We start from the raw sequence: 17836 nt of genomic DNA, 5'->3' as shown, positions 1-17836 counted from the left end.
TTCGTCAGTGTCTGGTTCTGGGCTACAGCTGCCCTAGTGGTCAGTCCATTATCTCTCACCCATCCTGCTATTGGCAGTGCAGTATGGATAGTGACTGTGTCCTTTCCTGTAATGGTCTCTACATGTTGAAGTGCTGTGTAGGCCCCAAACAGGTATTTCTTCTGTGCCCCTGTCAGTTGTTTGGACCAAAATCCAATGGGTATTACTCTCAGTCATTTCTTTTCATTTGGCTGCCATAGACTCCAAGATATGGTACCATTCTGCTCCACTACATCCAGCTGAAATGGTACTCCTTGTCTCATGGGTCCTAATCCCTGATGTTGCAAAATAGCTTCTTTAGCAGCCAGGAATGCAGTCCACTGCTCTGAACCCCATGAGAACTCAGTCTTTTTCCTGGTGACATTATATATAGGCCTCAGAATCAGTCCAAGTTGTGGGATGAATGATCTCCAGAACCCCACAACTCTAATGAACTTATGTGCCTCCTTTTTGGTAGTAGGGGGCGACAGTGCCTGGATAGTTTGCACAACTGTCTCTGGAATTTTCCTCTGTTGCCCAGTCCACATCATTCCTAGGAATTTCACCTCTGTGGTAGGTTCTTGGACTTTGTCTCTGTTGATAGCCCACCCTCTGTTCTCCAAGTGCTCTATCAGCAGGTGCACTGCTTCAGTTACATCTTCTTTTGTCCCAGAGATCATGATGTCATCAATGTAGTGAAACACAGCGACTTTCAAATTCAGGGTACTTAAATCTTGGGCAATCAGTCCATGAAAATCATTGGAGAATGAAGATAGCCTTGCGGAAGGACAGTGAAAGTGTACTGGCGGCTGTCCCACACCATAGCAAACTGGTCTTGACACTCTGGGTCTATCAAAATCGAAAAGAAAGCATTAGCCAGGTCTATCACAGCATGATATTCTCCTGCATCTTTAGCAATTTTCTCAAGAACTGAGATCATATCTGGTACACCTGACTTCAATGGAGGTGCCACTTTGTTTAGACCTCTGTAATCCATAGTCATTCTATATGTCCCATCAGGTTTCTTTACTGGGAATACTGGAGACGAGAAAGGACTTACAGCAGGTCTAAGGATCCCTACTCTTAACAGTTCTTGAATAGTCTCCCCAATTTCTTTGTGGCCTCTAGGAAGTCTGTACTGCTTGAGACAGACTGGCTTCTCTGGTGGAGGAATGTAGACAGGGGTCCATTTCCCATGACTCTGACCACAGCCTTCACCGCCCTTACCAGATACGCTTTATCAGGATACCCGAATGTGAAGGTACCTCTTTCAGTATTGACTGACCTTGAAGTACATCCATCCTAAGAATATTTTCGGGTAACTGATACCAATACATTTGTCATAAATCCTGATCCCTTGCCAATAGCCAATTTCACCCGTATCCTAACTGCTGGTGTAGTTTGCCCTCCCAAACCTTCTACATAAATCAATTCTCCTTTGTGATGGGAAGGATTTCCTTGCAAAAGTGTAACTTCAGCTCCGCTATCAGCTAAAGCCATTACATGTGTAGGAGAAGATGACTTTCCCCACCATACAGTGACAGGTGCATACAGGCGTTGGTCTCCTGCTGTCACTGCCCTGACTGCTATTACAGGAGACTCACCTTCCCTTCATAAAGGATAAGGAACCTCCCAATCCCCTTTTCTGATTCTCTCTAACTCCTCCTCAGGATAAAGGGATTTGGGTTTGGGTTCATGTTCAGTTTTGGGAATTGGTTTTGGGCTAACAGGAGGGGTCTGTTCTGTTTTCTCTAAGTCTAGGCTGATATCTTCACTAGGGGTAGTGCTTCTAACCCTGACAGTTTTCCCTACTAAATGTTTCCACCTCTTCAGCATTTGTGCAGTAGAAATGCCATCTATCTCATCTTTAGGTACTCCTGCCTTTAATAGGTCCACCCACATTTCTTTCCTAGAAATAACTAGCCTGGTTTTCTCTTCACCTCCTGTCTTCTCTACCCCTTTCCCTTTTTTCTCTGTTCTTTTCTGCTTGTATTCTTCCTGTCTGGCCTTGACCTTATCTACCGCCCTGACAAGTTTTGTTTTAGCCTCCTCTAGCTCCCCCAACTGGCTTAAAAGTGTTGTGGCTTCATGAATCTTGCTGTTTAATCCCAGGCCTCCCAACAAGGACAATAATGGAGTCCTGAGATTAAATGGCGCAGACTTCATCAGCTTAGAGCGCAGAGCAAACGTAAAGGGTTCCATATCTGGACCCATCCATTCTGGAAATGCATTTAATCCGATTATACAACCCATCGCACGTAACCTGGAAATACCCTCTCCTATTGATTTCCAAGAGTAGGTATTTTCCAGGTCAGTAGGACTAGCGTATATTCGGTCTATATCTCTCACGAGGTCTAACAGTGAAAAATTCACGCTAAACTCTGGGGCTTTTCGCATTGCCTGATGAAATTGTGGATCATGGATTAACACTCCCATAGTCACTGTTTCCTTAACTGACAAAACAACACTGTCCGACCCTTCATCCCATAAGCGTAGGAGCCAACTCAATAAGGGCTCCCCAAACCTTTGTTTGTATTGTTTTGCCAGCTCATGGAGTTCAGTTTGTGTAAACTCCCGTACTTCTTCAAATTCAACATCACTGGGGTTGCAATAATGCACTTCCCCATCTGCCATATCCTCTCTATCATGTTGCCGTTTCCTATGCTTAGTAATGAAAGGTCTGGCATACTTTTTCTTTCGCACTAGCAGATCATCATGCGAAATATCAAACTCTATCTCCTCATCCTCACTATCATTTGAGGAGAGCACATCCTCACAATCCCAATTTTGGGATGTGACAATGGCACGTACCCTGGCTTTATTAACAGGTTTACGCCCCTTCCTTTTCCTTAAGGCATTAATTGATTTGGTCATGAGGGCTGCACACCCCTCTTGCAAATCATCAGCCCAACTAGTGGTTGAACGTACACACTCTGAAGGAACTGCTAGCTGGTCTTTTAATACCTTAACTTCTGCCTCTGCCTTCTCCCTTCTATGTAATTCGGTATAAATAGCATGAAGAAAATACCAGCTCACTGTGGACACTGTCCTCTTCTCTTTTTTACTTAAATTCAACCCCTTAAGGCTAAAATGTATAAAATGATCTGAGACTTTATCACCTGAAGTCAGGTTCAAGGGAGAAGCATACTTCACAAATTCTTTAGCAAGAGGCCCAGATAGGTAAGCTGCACACTTCCTTCTGGCCACCAGAATCCTCTGCAGCCTTGCTTTTCCTAAACAGCTTATGCAGCATTTTACCTAGCACAAGCTACACAACACACTACAGAAAACAGGTCTGCTTCAATTGAATTATAGCACAGATCGCGGCACGAGCCCCCAAATGTTTTGCTTGCGTCTATCTAGCAAGGTTTCTCTGTGGTATAAGCAAGGAAGCTGAGACTTCTGCAGTGTGTAAATGTGCTTTTACTATACAAAGATGCTGTACATACAAAACTATTACAATATTAGGAATACAATACAAGACTGACAGATATCTATAACAAGCAAAATGCCTAGCAAATGAATAGCCTATGGTCTATAACAGTACAAATACAGTTAAAGGTTACTTAACTTTTGGTTACTGTATGTTCATGATCTTCATTGGCAACGATTTTCCTTGAGACCAGGCACGTTTCTTGTATCATGAGTGGCTTCTGATCTTCAAAGCATGATGATGTGTGTCCCAGTCTCTACTCACCCCTTTTTATTTGTACAAGTTTGTTGACAAAAGTTAATGGTTACAAACTCGTTTCCATAACAATCGACTAACAGTCATTCTTTCAGTTTGAGAGACCCTCTCTTACTTGTTTACTGTAGCTATAGAGACAATAGCCTATTCAAACTGTCAGTTGAATACAACAATCGTATCTACGTACCCATTGTATGAAACGTCATTTGTTTGAGAAATCTACTCAAGCCAAAAAATCTGACAGTATCTCTATGAGCAACCACTATTGTGTAATGTTATGTCTAATTAATATAAAAAAATCATATTTTAACCAAACGCAACACATGCCTCTTTCACATGGACGGGGGCCGGTAAAGACAGGTGACTGAGCCACGTGGGTGTGGGCCCAAAACTCATGACAGAGTCACCCACGTTATCTCCTCCGGGACCCGCCTGAATAAGGGCAGACTAAGACCAACCCACAGACCACACACAGTCCACAGCCCTCTCGGTTCTCCATTGTAACCCTACTCATGCACATATGGTGTGCCAGAAACATGTGTCGCCTTGTACATCAAGCCCTGTATGATGGCCTTAAGTCCCTTCAATATCTATCCTAACTATACATTCAAGTCATAATAAGAAAATGATTGCAGGGACCAGGTAACTGTAAAAAAAAAAAAAACTCAAGGTCCAGTGGAAAGGCTGCCTCCCTTCTTAGAAACCATCAACAGGCAGAGGAGATATCACCAGGATATGTAAGCAAATATACGCTGATACATACAGGCCTGTTCTTTCCACAAGAGAGGTGATACATTATTATTCAGATTTAATAAAAATGTGTAAACTACTTTGTAGCCTGTTCAGAAAAGTGCCTCAACCGCTTAAATTGACTGGGGGACACAATGCACCAAGTGAGCAGCCTCATTTATTATTTTATTTTATTTATTTCAGGTACTTATATAGCGCTGTCAATTTACGCAGCGCTTTACATATACAATGTACATTCACATCAGTCCCTACCCTCAAGGAGCTTACAGTCTAAGGTCCCTAACTCACATTCATACATATACAAGGGCCAATTTAGACAGGATCCAATTAACCTACCAGCAAGTCTTTGGAGTACCTCATGGTTCCTTATTTCCAACTCTGAAATTACAGTATCTCACAAAAGTGAGTACACCCCTCACATTTTTGTAAATATTTTATTATATCTTTTCATGTGACAACACTGAAGAAATGGCACTTTGCTACAATGTAAAGTAGTGAGTGTACATATTGAACAGTGTAAATTTGCTGTCCCCTCAAAATAACTCAACACACAGCCATCAATGTCTAAACCGCTGGCAACAAAAGTGAATACATCCCTAAATGAAAATGTCCAAATTGGGCCCAATTAGCCATTTTCCCTCCCCGGTGTCATGTGACTTGTTAGTGTTACAAGGTCTCAGGTGTGAATGGGGAGCATGTGTGTTAAATTTGGTGTTATTGCTCTCACTCTCTCATACTGGTCACTGGAAGTTCAACATGACACCTCATGGCAAAGAACTCTCTGAGGATCTGAAAAAAAAGAATTGTTGCTCTACATAAAAAGGGCCTAGGCTATAAGAAGATTGCAAAGACCCTGAAACTGAGCTGCAGCATGGTGGCCAAGACCATACAGCGGTTTACTAGGACAGGTTCCACTCAGAACAGGCCTCACCATGGTCGACCAAAAAAGCTGAGTGCACATGCTCAGCGTCATATGCAGAGGTTATCTTTGGGTAATAGAAGTGCTGCCAACATTTCTGCAGAGGTTGAAGGGATGGGGGGTCAGCCTGTCAGTGCTCAGACCATACGCCGCACACTGCATCAAATTGGTCTGCATGGCTGTCATCCCAGAAGGAAGCCTCCTCTAAAGATGATGCACAAGAAAGCCTACAAACAGTTTGCTGAAGACAAGCAGACTAACGACATGGATTACTGGAACCATGTCCTGTGGTCTGTTGAGACCAAGATAAAAGAGGTGAGGAGTACAAAGACAAGTGTGTCTTCCCTACAGTCAAGCATGGTGGTGGGAGTGTCATGGTCTGGGGCTGGGGCTGTATGAGTACTGCCGGCACTGGGGAGCTACAGTTCATTAAGGGAACAATGAATGCCAATATGTACTGTGACATACTGAAGCAGAGCATGATCCCCTCTCTTTGGAGACTGGGAAGCAGGGCAGTATTTCAACATAATAAGGACCCCAAACACACCTCCAAGATGACCACTGCCTTGCTAAAGAAGCTGAGGGTAAAGGTGATGGACTGGCCAAGCATGTCTAGAGACCTAAACCTTATTGAGCATCTGTGGGGCATCCTCAAACTGAAGGTGGAGGAGGACAAGGTCTCTAACATCCACCAGCTCCGTGATGTCGTCATGGAGCAGTGGAAGAGGACTCTAGTGGCAACCTGTGAAGCTCTGGTGAACTCCATGCCCAAGAAGGTTAAGGCAGTGAGGGAAAATAATGGTGGCCACACAAAATATTGACACTTTGGGCCCAATTTGGACATTTTCACTTAGGGGTGTACTCACTTTTGTTGCCAGCAGTTTAGACATGCATGACTGTGTGTTGAGTTATATTGAGGGGACAATAAATTGACACTGTTATACAAGCTGTACACTCACTATTTTACATTGTAGCAAAGTGTCATTTCTTCAGTGTTGTCACATGAAAAGATATAATAAAATATTTACAAAAATGTGAGGGGTGTACTCACTTTTGTGAGATACTGTACATAGTTACATAGTAGGTGAGGTTAAAAAAAGAAAAAAGTCCATCAAGTCCAACCTATGTGTGTGATTATATGTCAGCATTACATTGTTTATCCATGTATGTTGCGGTCGTTCAGGTGCTTATCTAATAGTTTTTTGAAACTATCGATGCCTCCCGCTGAAACCACCACCTGTGGAAGGGAATCTCACATCCTTGCTGCTCTTACAGTAAAGAACCCTCTACGCAGTTTAAGGTTAAACCTCTTTTATTCTAATTTTAGTGAGTGGCCACATGTCTTATTAATCTCCCTTCCGCGAAAAAGTTTTACCCCTATTGGGGGGTCACCTGTATGGTATTTGCAAATTGAAATCATATCCCCTCTCAAGCATCTTTTCTCCAAAGAGAATAAGTTCAGTGCTCGCAACCTTTCCTCATAACTATATTCTCCAGACCCTTTATTAGCTTTGTTGCCCTTCTTTGTACTTGCTCCATTTCCAGTACATCCTTTCTGAGGACTGGTGCCCAGAACTGGACAGCATACTCTGGGTGAAGCCAGACCAAAGTCTTGTAGAGTGCGAGAATTATCGCTTTATCCCTGCCGTTAATCCCCCTTTTAATGCATGCTAATATTCTTGTTTGCTTTGTTAGCAGCAGCTTGGCATTGCATGCTATTGCTGAGCCTATCATCTACTAGGACTCCCAGGTCCTCTTCCATCCCAGATTCCCCCAGAGGTTCACCCCCTAGTAAGTAGATTGCATTCATATTTTTGCCACCCAAATGCATTATTTTACATTTTTCTACATTAAACCTCATTTGGCATGTAGTTGTCCACCCCATTAATTTGTTCAGATCTTCTTGCAAAGTTTACACATCCTGCGGAGAAGTTATTGCTCTGCTTAGCTTAGTGTTGTCTGCAAATACAGAGATTGAGCTGTTTACTCCATCCTCCAGGTCGTTTATGAACAAATTAAACAGGATTGGTCCCAGCACAGAACACTGGGGGACTCCACTTCCCACCCCTGACCATTCAGAGTATTCCCCATTTATCACCACTCTCTGAACTGGCCCTTGTAGCCAGGTTTCAATCCATGTACTCACCCTATGGTCCATGCCAACGGACCTTACTTTGTACAGTAAATCTTTATGGGGAACTGTGTCAAATGCTTTTGCAAAATCCAGATACACCACATCTACAGGCCTTCCTTTATCTAGATGGCAACTCACCTCCTCATAGAAGGTTAATAGATTTGTTTGGCAAGAACAATTCTTCATGAATCCATGCTGATTACTGCTAATGATACCGTTTTCATTACTAAAATCTTGTATAAAATCCCTTATCATCCCCTCGAAGAGCTTGCATACTATTGATGTTAGGCTAACCGGTCTGTAATTCCCAGGAATGTATTTTGGCCCTTTTTTTAAATATTCGTGCTACATTGGCTTTTCTCCAATCAGCTGTACCATTCCAGTCAGTAGACTGTCAGTAAAAATTAGGAACAATGGTCTGGCAATTACTTGACTGAGTTCCCTAAGTACCCTTGGGTGCAAGCCATCTGGTCCCGGTGATTTATTACAATAGATTGTTACAATAACGCAGATTAAGCATAAAAGGGAGGTTACACAGAATAGAACAGAACCATATGATAAGAAACTGCAGTCCTGCACACATGCGGTGTGAGAAGTCTGATGAACCCAATTGGAGTGAGAATATGTAGAAAGTACATCATGGGTAAACAGTCTCCCAAGCAGCAAAGGAATGCCAGTGGGAGTATATTTCCATAAAAGTCAGGTCTGCTGAACAATTATCCAGCAGCAAAGGAGTACATTTATGAACAGCTTAAGCCCCTACACTCACAGCTTCAATCTTGAAAAAAAGAGCTGAAACGCTTAAAACACATTGGTTACAGGCACATGTGTAATAGGGGACTTAGGACACTAACCAGTATATGCAGGGAGATGTAGGTCCATAATGTTTGGAACCAATGCGTAACATCCCACTTCAAGGATCACTACACAAAATTCTTACATGTTTCTTGGTCATAACCTGACCTAAAACATTGTGATGTATAAATAACATTTTTTTCAGAATTACAGCCTGAACTGCAATACATAGGTAACATCTTTGCCAATTAAACTGTCTGCAGTTGGAGCAGCTTGTTTACATATCCATTAACCTCTGAAGATTTAGTTGGTTGATATACTAATAGAGTAGAACATGTGCACTTCGGAAAGTGAAAGAGGGGATGATGTGCTAAGTGCTGACTTAAGTCAACCAATCATGTGCATGCCAGAATCCTGTTTTTCTTTAATATTACATGCACACTGTTGGTTATTGTTTGCAAAGTGAATCTTAACTTAGCTTCACCACATTTACTATACTGAGCTAAAATTAATTTGCAAAGTAAACATGCTCTACTCTTTTAGTACATGCATCCCACTGCATCTTGCATGTTAGTTTACTTTATTTCTACTAATTTCAACTCACCATTTTAGAACTGCATCTAAGCTACGCCAAATGATTAAACAAGTTGGAATTAATGACTGTTGTGACTGTTAACTACCTTATTTATCAGCGTATAACACGCACTCCAATTTTAAGAGGGAAGTTTAAGGAAAAATGTTTTCACAGCCCCCTCCCTCTGCATATTACACAGCCCCCCACCTCTACACATTACACAGCCCCCACCTCTGCACATTACACAGCCCCCTACCTCTGCACAATACACAGTCCCCACCTCTGCACAATACACAGACCCCCACCTCTGTACAATACACAGACCCCCACCTCTGTACAATACACAGACCCCCACCTCTGCACAATACACAGACCCCCACCTCTGTACAATACACAGACCCCCACCTCTGCACATTACACAGCCTCCCTGCACTCCTAGGAGACCCCCAGTTTCCTGGGACAGCACTGCCAGCATACTCTACAGTTAGGAAAAAATATGGAAATAGGCTAGCGAGAGTGTGTGCGCGTGCGCGTACACACAATTGCTAGGCGGAAGTGACCAGAAGTGGCAGGTGGAACGTAAACACACCCGCACTTCCTGGCCGCGCTTCCTGCTTGCACGGCGTCGGCCGCGCCGGATGTGTTTGTGGGAGCGGAAGTGATGCCGGGGATGGCCGGAAGTGGTGGGTGGAACGCAAATACACCCACACTTCCTGGCTGCATGGTGGCGTGTGTTCCATCTGGCGGATCTGGCGGCCATGCTGCATATGTGATACTACTCACCAAAGAGTCCTCTTCACACTCCTTCACCCACTTTGTTGCAAATATCCGCTATTGAAATCCCTTGTACCCCGTATGATGCAATAGAGATGGGTAGGTACAATGGTTATGGTTTCTGACTATTATCATCAACTATTATATTATGATCCTAATATTAGATACTGATTATTCTGGGGGTGCATTACACCCATGCTAATCCTTGCCTGGATTGTGCCCCTGAATTTTGGATGGGGGCATTTCCAATATAGCAGGGGACGGGCATGGGATCAGATTGATTCACCAGGTCGATGTTGTCCACTTGGATGTGTGTGGCATGTTCTGGTGGGCGTCAGTCTGGGAGTATGCATGTGGATATATACAGAGGTAACCAGAGGAGGCAAGTCATTCAACACTTTGGCTCTGAGGAAGAAGGTACGCCCTTGAAACTCGTTAGCCATTTGTGATGCCATCTGACCCCTCCAATAACAGGTCCGAGTTGCAGGCATTCAGAGACGTAGTCTCATCTACTGATAAGCCTCTTTTTTACGCTCATGTGTGAGTATGATTATTGCTGTTATAGCTTTTAATAAAATTTACCATTGGTAATGCACAAGATCGGTGTGCCCTCCTTTCCTCTGTTTAAGAAAAAATCACTGCCAGACCCTTCTACACCGCTTTTCCTGTGTCATTGTCATTGTAAAACAAAGCTTCTAAATATCTCAATTAGCGCCATTCTTTCACTGACCCAGTCACATGACTGCTCTCCTCTGACGTTTCACGGATGGTCATGTGACCGCTCTCCTCCTCCAATCTCAAGCTGCACTCAGACCAGGAAGAGGAGCGGGAGGAGGAGAGCAGCCAGAAAAAAACTGAGCTATTGAGGTATTTAGAAGCTTAGTTTTACAATGACACAGGAGAAGCAGTGTGGGAGAGGGGGGCTGGCAAGTAATTTTTTCTCAACTTTAGAACATGCAGGTAGCGCTGTCCCAGGGCCAGGAGAGGTGGGGTGGCCCGCCTGACACCCCCCTCAATGTTTGTTTCCGGGGCAGACCGCTCAATCCCTGCACCCCAGTTGGTAAAAGAAAATATTGGCGTATAACACACAGGCACTATTTTCAGGGGAAAAAAGTGCGTGTTATACGCCAATAAATATGGTAATTGCCGACCACCCGCCACAGTTAAATGGTGGCAGGTTGGCTCCCCTGCGCGAATCGCCGTAGCTGTATGCCGGCTGCTTTAAGGGCTACAGGGGACACACACGATGCCGGAGCCGATGATGTCCGCCAGTGACCCGCAATTGCTCCTCAGAGAGCCAGAACAGGTATCTGTCAATGTAAACAGACAGATCCTCATTCTGTCAGGGAAGTACAGAGAGATCTGCTGTTCCTAGTGATCAGGAGATCAGGAACAGTAATCTCTCTCTACTCCCTGTCAGTCCACTCCCCCCACAGTTAGAGACACCTCCCTAGGGAACACTTAACCCCTTGATCGCCCCCTATTGTTAACCCCTTCTCTAACAGTGACATTTATACAGTAATCAGTGGCTATTTTTAGCTCTGATCGTTGTATATACGTCAATGGTCCCAAAACCGTGTCAAAAGTGTCCGATCTGTCCGCCGCAATGTCACAGTCCCGCTAAAAATCACTGATCACTGCATTACTAGTAAAAAGAAAAAAATTTATAATAAAAATTACATAAATATATCCCCTATTTTATAGACGCTATAACTTTTGCGCAAACCAATCAATATACACCTTTAGCGATTTTTTTTACCAAAAATATTTAGAAGAATACATATTGGCCTAAACTGACGAAGACTTTTTTTTTGGGGATATTTATTATAGCAAAAAGTAAAAAATATTTTTTTTTTCAAAATTGTTGCTCTTTTTATGTTTATAGCGCAAAAAATAAAAACCACAGTGGTGACAAATACCACCAAAAAAGCTCTATTTGTGGGAAAAAAAAGGACCTCAAATTTGTTTGGGTACAGTGTACAATTGTCAGTTATAGTGACACAGTGCCGTATCGCAAAAAATGGCCTGGTCAGGAAGTGGGTAAATCCTTCCGGGGCTGAAGTGGTTAAAATAGATTATTGGCTATTATGAGATGGTACTATGTCTGATCATATGTTTTATCTACTTGATAATTATCTTTTAAATGTATTATATCTTCTAAACTAACATTATTCAAAGATGACATTACCTAAATGTATCCATATATTTAACAATTCTTTAAAATAAAAGTATACACTATATTTTACTGATGAGGGATAGAACCATGTTGTGAAAATTCAGTTATATAGAAAATATTCATGTAACAAGTGACTACAACCCTGCATAGATGTCATGTGTAGTGGTGAGTGAATGTGCTCAGGTTCGATTCAGGGAAATGGTTGGCTGAACCCATCAAGAAGTCCAAAAATTCATGGCAATGAGAGCTGGACAATGCCATGGGGGAAATATAACAATGCAAAAAAAATGTAATAAATACTGTACAGCATGGAGAGGGGTTTCCCTTTACCAATACTTTAAGGACTATCTGGAACAAAAACACCAATCCTTTAAATTACATGACTGGGAAATGTCTTTAAGCTGTTTGTGGTGTTACAGAACAGTACAATTCTCACAGACAGCGTCTGTGATGTTTTTTTGGCATCACAATTTTTTTAATGTTTACATTATTGCTGGGCTTAAAAAGAAGAGCAACCATTATATTTGCTCAGCGTGGCTCCTGTCCACCAGGCATACCAGCTGCAAACCAACATGGCAGCATTTTGCTTAGGCTGTTTAATAAGGTAAGATTAGGGGGCCTGATTTATCTGAGGAGTAAATGGATGAGACCATTGAGGAGGGGGTGATAGACTGTGCTGTCAAGACATTGGATCGCCCTACCAGCTCCAGTGGTGTGCCCCATCCGGCAATCTTCTCAGGTGCCAAAAGATACACCCAGTGTGCAGCAAAAGATATATAGCGTACCTGCCTATCCTTCGTGCCTATATATCTGTAGTCATATGGACCCTGCCACTAAAAAAGTGGTTTAGCGACACAAACACACTACATTTCACATGCTGGTGGAGGGCAAGAATGGTCTTCTGGACAAGATACTGGTGGGTACCTGCCAATGTGGGGTAGCACAAGCTAAAAACTTGCAGAAGAAATGGAAGCAGCTTTGCAAGCTGGCACTGAACTACTGGGCATGGGGGTGAATAGGAGCTTTTTTTCTACTCCAGCAGCTGTGGAAGACTTCTGCCTGGTAGAGAAGGTTGCTGCCCGGTGCTGGAGACTTAAAGTGGTTCTAAAGGCAGAAGGTTTTGCATTAAGGTTATGCATTAAGATAAAAAACCTTCTGTGTGCACCAGCTTCCCAAGGCCCCCCTACTACTTACCTGAGCCCCATCTCAATCCAGCAATGTGCACAAGAGCCTCAACTCTCCAGGGACATTGGCTGAGACAGCAGCAGGCGCCATTGGCTCCCGCTGCTGTCAATCAGAGCCAGTGAGCCAATGAGGAGAGAGAGGGGCGTGGCCAAGCCACGGCTCTGTGTGTGAATGGACACACAAACTGCAAAATGCCCCTGCGCATGGCTGAGCCCTTCACTCACTGCTATTCTGCCTTTTTCCTCACTTTCCTCCTCTTCAATCTTTGACACCCATGTAGAGTCTTCCACCTCATCATCCCTGGCCCCCTCATCACTGGATCCCACTTGGCAGTAAGCTGCAGCTGCAGTAATAAACTACTACTTGCTAATCCCTTTCTGATGTCCCTTTTCTCTACAGTCCTGGCTCATTTCCTCACGTCTGAAATGAGGAATTCTTGTGCATGACTAAGATGCTTCTACAGCAGGAAGTGACTTATTGTGTGATAAAATTGTTCCACCGGCTCCTTCATGCCAATTTGTGGGGCTGTGGTGGAATAAGCAGAAAAGGAGGAGGAAAAAGAGGGCGCATTTGCAGCAGTTGCAGGTAAATGGAGGCTCTGCACCTAGTAGAAGGACAAAGATAGTAGCTTTGTCAGTCACTCAACTACCTTCTTGTCGAGCTCTGGCTGTATAGCATAACCAAACTCTGAAAGGTAAGGGAGACTTGCCCTGTCTCTCAATGGTCTTCACCATTTTCTCCTGCTCGCCCCCTACTACCTCTGCATGCAGATCCCCTGCCTCTCCATTCTAATCTTAATGTCAGACCAAACACAAGCAGATGAGACTTTTAAGGTGCAACTGAGATCACACAAATAATATAAAAGTTTAACACAAATATTTTATTGATACAGGATAAAAATATTATATGTATACATTAAAAAAAACATTAGATACTGCACATGTAAAAATAAACTTGTGCGTTAAATGTATTCTGATAATTTCAGGAATCAGTTTCCTCCAAAAAATACATGGCTGGATGGTCCATCTTTTAAAATGTTTATTAATTACCATAACAAAGAAAGCAAATAATATAGCCTGATCTTAAACGTTATCAATGATTGGCACTTTCAGTTGTACAGTGATGATAAATGACAAGTTTAAACAAGCAGCTAATACTAATAACAGAATATGGCCAGTGTTTTCAAATCCTTTAGAGATGAAGGGGTTGGTACCACTTGAGTCCTTTATATTTGCTTTTCCTACTGTCAGGATTAAGCTGAAAAAACCTAAAGAACGTACCTTAATCTCCCACCTCCTCACTTTCCCTGCTATCCCAGCTTTCATTACAATGAATTTTCTTCTTGCATGAAAGTCTAGTAGGAACTTTCACGTCAACTTTGTTCAAGGTACTTTAAAATACTAATAGAGAGAGTATTATGTTAAGTTTAATTATAGGCCTTTTCATATTCCTTGCTCTGAATGGATCCATTCTATGGAAAACCCTATGGTTGTGACCTACAAAGCTTTGTTTCGCAAATAAAACTCCTTTCTTCCAGCCAATTGCCTTTGTGTTTCAAGTATTGAGAACAAACTCGAGTTTTCCCTCTTCAGGCTTTCATGACAAAAAAGTGTTCCTTAAAAAACTCCATTATACTCAGGTGATGTCTATGTAGACAGATATGTGTATTCTACCCTGGGTACCTCGTTCTTTCTCTACCTTCTCTTTGAAAACTTTGTTTAACTTGTTTTTTTCATGTACTAAACAAAACATGGAAGCAGTGAATAAAAGGGATGTTTACTGGAGGCACACGTACAAGCTTCACAAAATGCTGTGCTACCTTTTGTGGTTTAACATTTCATAAGAAAAGAAACCACAGACAAAGCAAACATACAATAATGCAAGCCATAAAGAACTTTACTGATTCATTATTATTATTTTACAGGAAGGACATTTATGAAATAAGGTCAAAGCCTATAAGGTAATACTCTTTTAGTCTGACGGAGGCATGGAACACAACAATGTTGACAGATGGACAAAATGGCTCTGATAAAGTCAATGAAATTAAGTAACAATGGCAGGCAGTATTGAATTGATGTTTTAGAATGGGAATATGAACACTGGCCCATGACACACCGAGTCGGTCCAATACTATAGTGTGATTACCTCCCAGCTGGTTTAGCTTATATCTTAACAAACTCGAATTAAACCAACTTGTGGAAATATGATATCTGTTTGATGTCTGAATAGCATTCAGGCTTTGCCATCAAAGGACAATGAAGAATTAAGATACCAGAGAGATTGCTTTACATGCCTATTATAGAATGCACTGGGTGCTCTTGGCACCTTGCCACTGTGTACCTATGGAGGAGGGTACATGAACAGAAAAGCTAACTGCTTTAGCAATGTGATAACTAATGTGCATTGATAATAATAGATGTACAACTGACCAACAAAGATAATGCATGAGAGCTAATGAAAAAATGGCAGTGGCTGCTTCTGCATATAGCCAGCATAATAAAAAGATTAATGCTGGCTGCTGAAAATCAATGATTTGCTTGTTTTGGTGATTTTGTTTTAACGTATTTGCTAGCCTTTAAAGCGGAGTTCCACCCAAAAATGGAACTTCCGCTTTAAGTGATGGTGACCCCCTGACATGCCACATTTGGCATGTAATTTTTTTTGGAGGGGGGGGAGCGGATAACCTCTGTTTAGAGGCTCCCACTTCCTCCCAGGGCTCTGCCGCGCCAGAAGGAAGTTGACCTCTCCCCCCTCCCTCCCTGCAATCTTCTGGGACACGTCACAGGTCCCAGAAGGTTGCCCGGTCATTCACAGCGCACAGCGTGGCTCACGCATGCACAGTGCACCGGAGCCACAGCCAGGCGCCCACAGTTACAATGCTGGCGCCGCAGAGAAGAGGGGGAGCGGAGCGGGGCTTCGTTCGCCCGCATCTCTGGACAGTGGGACAGGTAAGTGTCCGATTATTAAAAGTCAGCAGCTAAACTTTTTGTAGCTACCGACTTTTAAATGGGTAGAACTCCACTTTAAGTCAAAAGCAGATCTGATGCCTACTTATGAGTATACTAAGCAGAAAAAAAAAGCTGAATGCTACTTATACAAAATTCACTTTGAAAAAGTCGCAGCATTCGTGCAAAAATCACAAACAATACCCATAATCTTTGAAATATGTGTGAAATGTCAGTTTCAAATGTAACATTCCCTAATATTTGAGCCTAGGAAAAAACATCCTTAAGTGCATTTAACCAGAAGAGTTTAGGAACATTCGACCAATAGAAAAAATAGCCTAACATTACAGACTAATAAACATTTGACCAGAAGAGGAAAAAATATACGCCATGCACAATGTGTATGGAGATTACTTTGCTCACCACCTACAGTGTAATGAATCACTTACTGCAACGAGGTAACTGATACACTGAGTTGATACAATGTTGCAGAGATGGAACTCTGTTGTTTATCTAAGGCCCAGTTCACATCTACCAATTTGAGATTCCACCCCACGATTTCCAATTGCCAAGGAATGCTGGCAAAGAGCAGAATGCGTGTTCGTGTGCCATTCATTTTCAATGGCACCTAAACACGTTGCGATTTTGCAGTGACTGACGTGCCATAAACTGCACTGCAATCGTGGCAAACCACACCGTGTGAAGCTTGTCACCCAAAAGAAGCTCCAAATTCTGTCCGAATATTTCTCAGGTTTCAATTAAGTATGAAATATTAACAAACCAGATGAACAATTAAACAGATAATGATGTTGCATAACTCAGAGGAAGTTAAATGATAATGATAGTATGCAATACCTATGTATTATGTTCTCTTACCCGATATACATAGAGCTCTTCAGCATCGCTTAATGCATTTGAAGGAACTATTTCTTTTAAAGCCATAAGTACCTGGAGGCAATCTAAGTATCCATCTTCATCAGTATCCACCTTAAATAAAAAAAATAGGCCATACATGATTAAATATACTCTGCTGGGGGAGCTGCTTTTAAAAAGGTTTTTTTTACCTTAATGCAGAGAATTTATTAAGGTAAAAAAACCTTTTGCATTAAGAACTGCTTTATCTAGAACAGTAATTTTCTGGAAATCCATATACTATCTGAAGCTCGTCCTGACCTTCCATAATAGTGAATAAAATGGAGGAGGCATGGACAGTAAGGGGTTTATTTATAACTGTTTGCATACAAGATTTACCCAACTTACACCCTTGACGATTAAAACCAGTTGGAAAATGTGTGAATTTTGGGTGAAAGATGTATGAATATTGGGGGAAGACATTGATAAATAGACCCCCATATGTGGATCGGTATGTTATTTTTGGTTGTGAATACACTAGGACAATATCAGGGTAGGAATTTGGGGTACTTAGACATTTGCTCTCTCCTTCCTGTGTAATACAAATATGTTGGTTTGGCTGGTGGCTCTTTTATGTGGCTGAATGCAGAGAGCAATGTTCAAAGAATTCAAATGTGTAAAGTGCGTTGTGCTCATTTATTAAAGGTAGCTAAATGACCCCTTCAGGTAGTACCCAAACTCACAAACATACATTGGGTTTTGCAAGGGTTTTAATGGGCAAGTATTCTTGAAGGCAACAAGCAAACAATGATTCACTGCAATATAATACAATTATGCTTGACACTATAATACAATTGACACAGAGGCAACACTGCTGAAGGGCCTAAATAATTTGAAGGAGCCTTCTCTAAACCAGTGGGTTCTGAACACAGTCAGCTGGCATTGGGGCCCAGATGTGTCAAACAATTAAATGTCTTCACTTTTAGGTTACTTCTTTTTTATGAATGAGTAGGGGTGCTATTTACC

The 17836-nt window shown here is 42.2% G+C and overlaps 1 protein-coding gene across 1 annotated transcript in view; it reads right to left on the bottom strand.

Moving 5' to 3' along the window:
• Positions 1 to 17836, bottom strand: part of LOC141133959 (uncharacterized) — a 246099-nt gene that overhangs the window by 96520 nt on the left and 131743 nt on the right. Inside the window, exon 8 of the mRNA XM_073623565.1 lies at positions 16835 to 16945. Coding sequence (XP_073479666.1) covers positions 16835 to 16945 — 111 coding nt within the window. The remainder of the gene's footprint in view (positions 1 to 16834; positions 16946 to 17836) is intronic.

Source organism: Aquarana catesbeiana, linkage group LG03, assembly GCF_042186555.1.
Source record: "Aquarana catesbeiana isolate 2022-GZ linkage group LG03, ASM4218655v1, whole genome shotgun sequence".
Lineage (NCBI taxonomy): Eukaryota > Metazoa > Chordata > Amphibia > Anura > Ranidae > Aquarana > Aquarana catesbeiana.
Note: the sequence above shows the minus strand (reverse complement) of the source record. Positions and strands in the feature narration are given on the sequence as shown.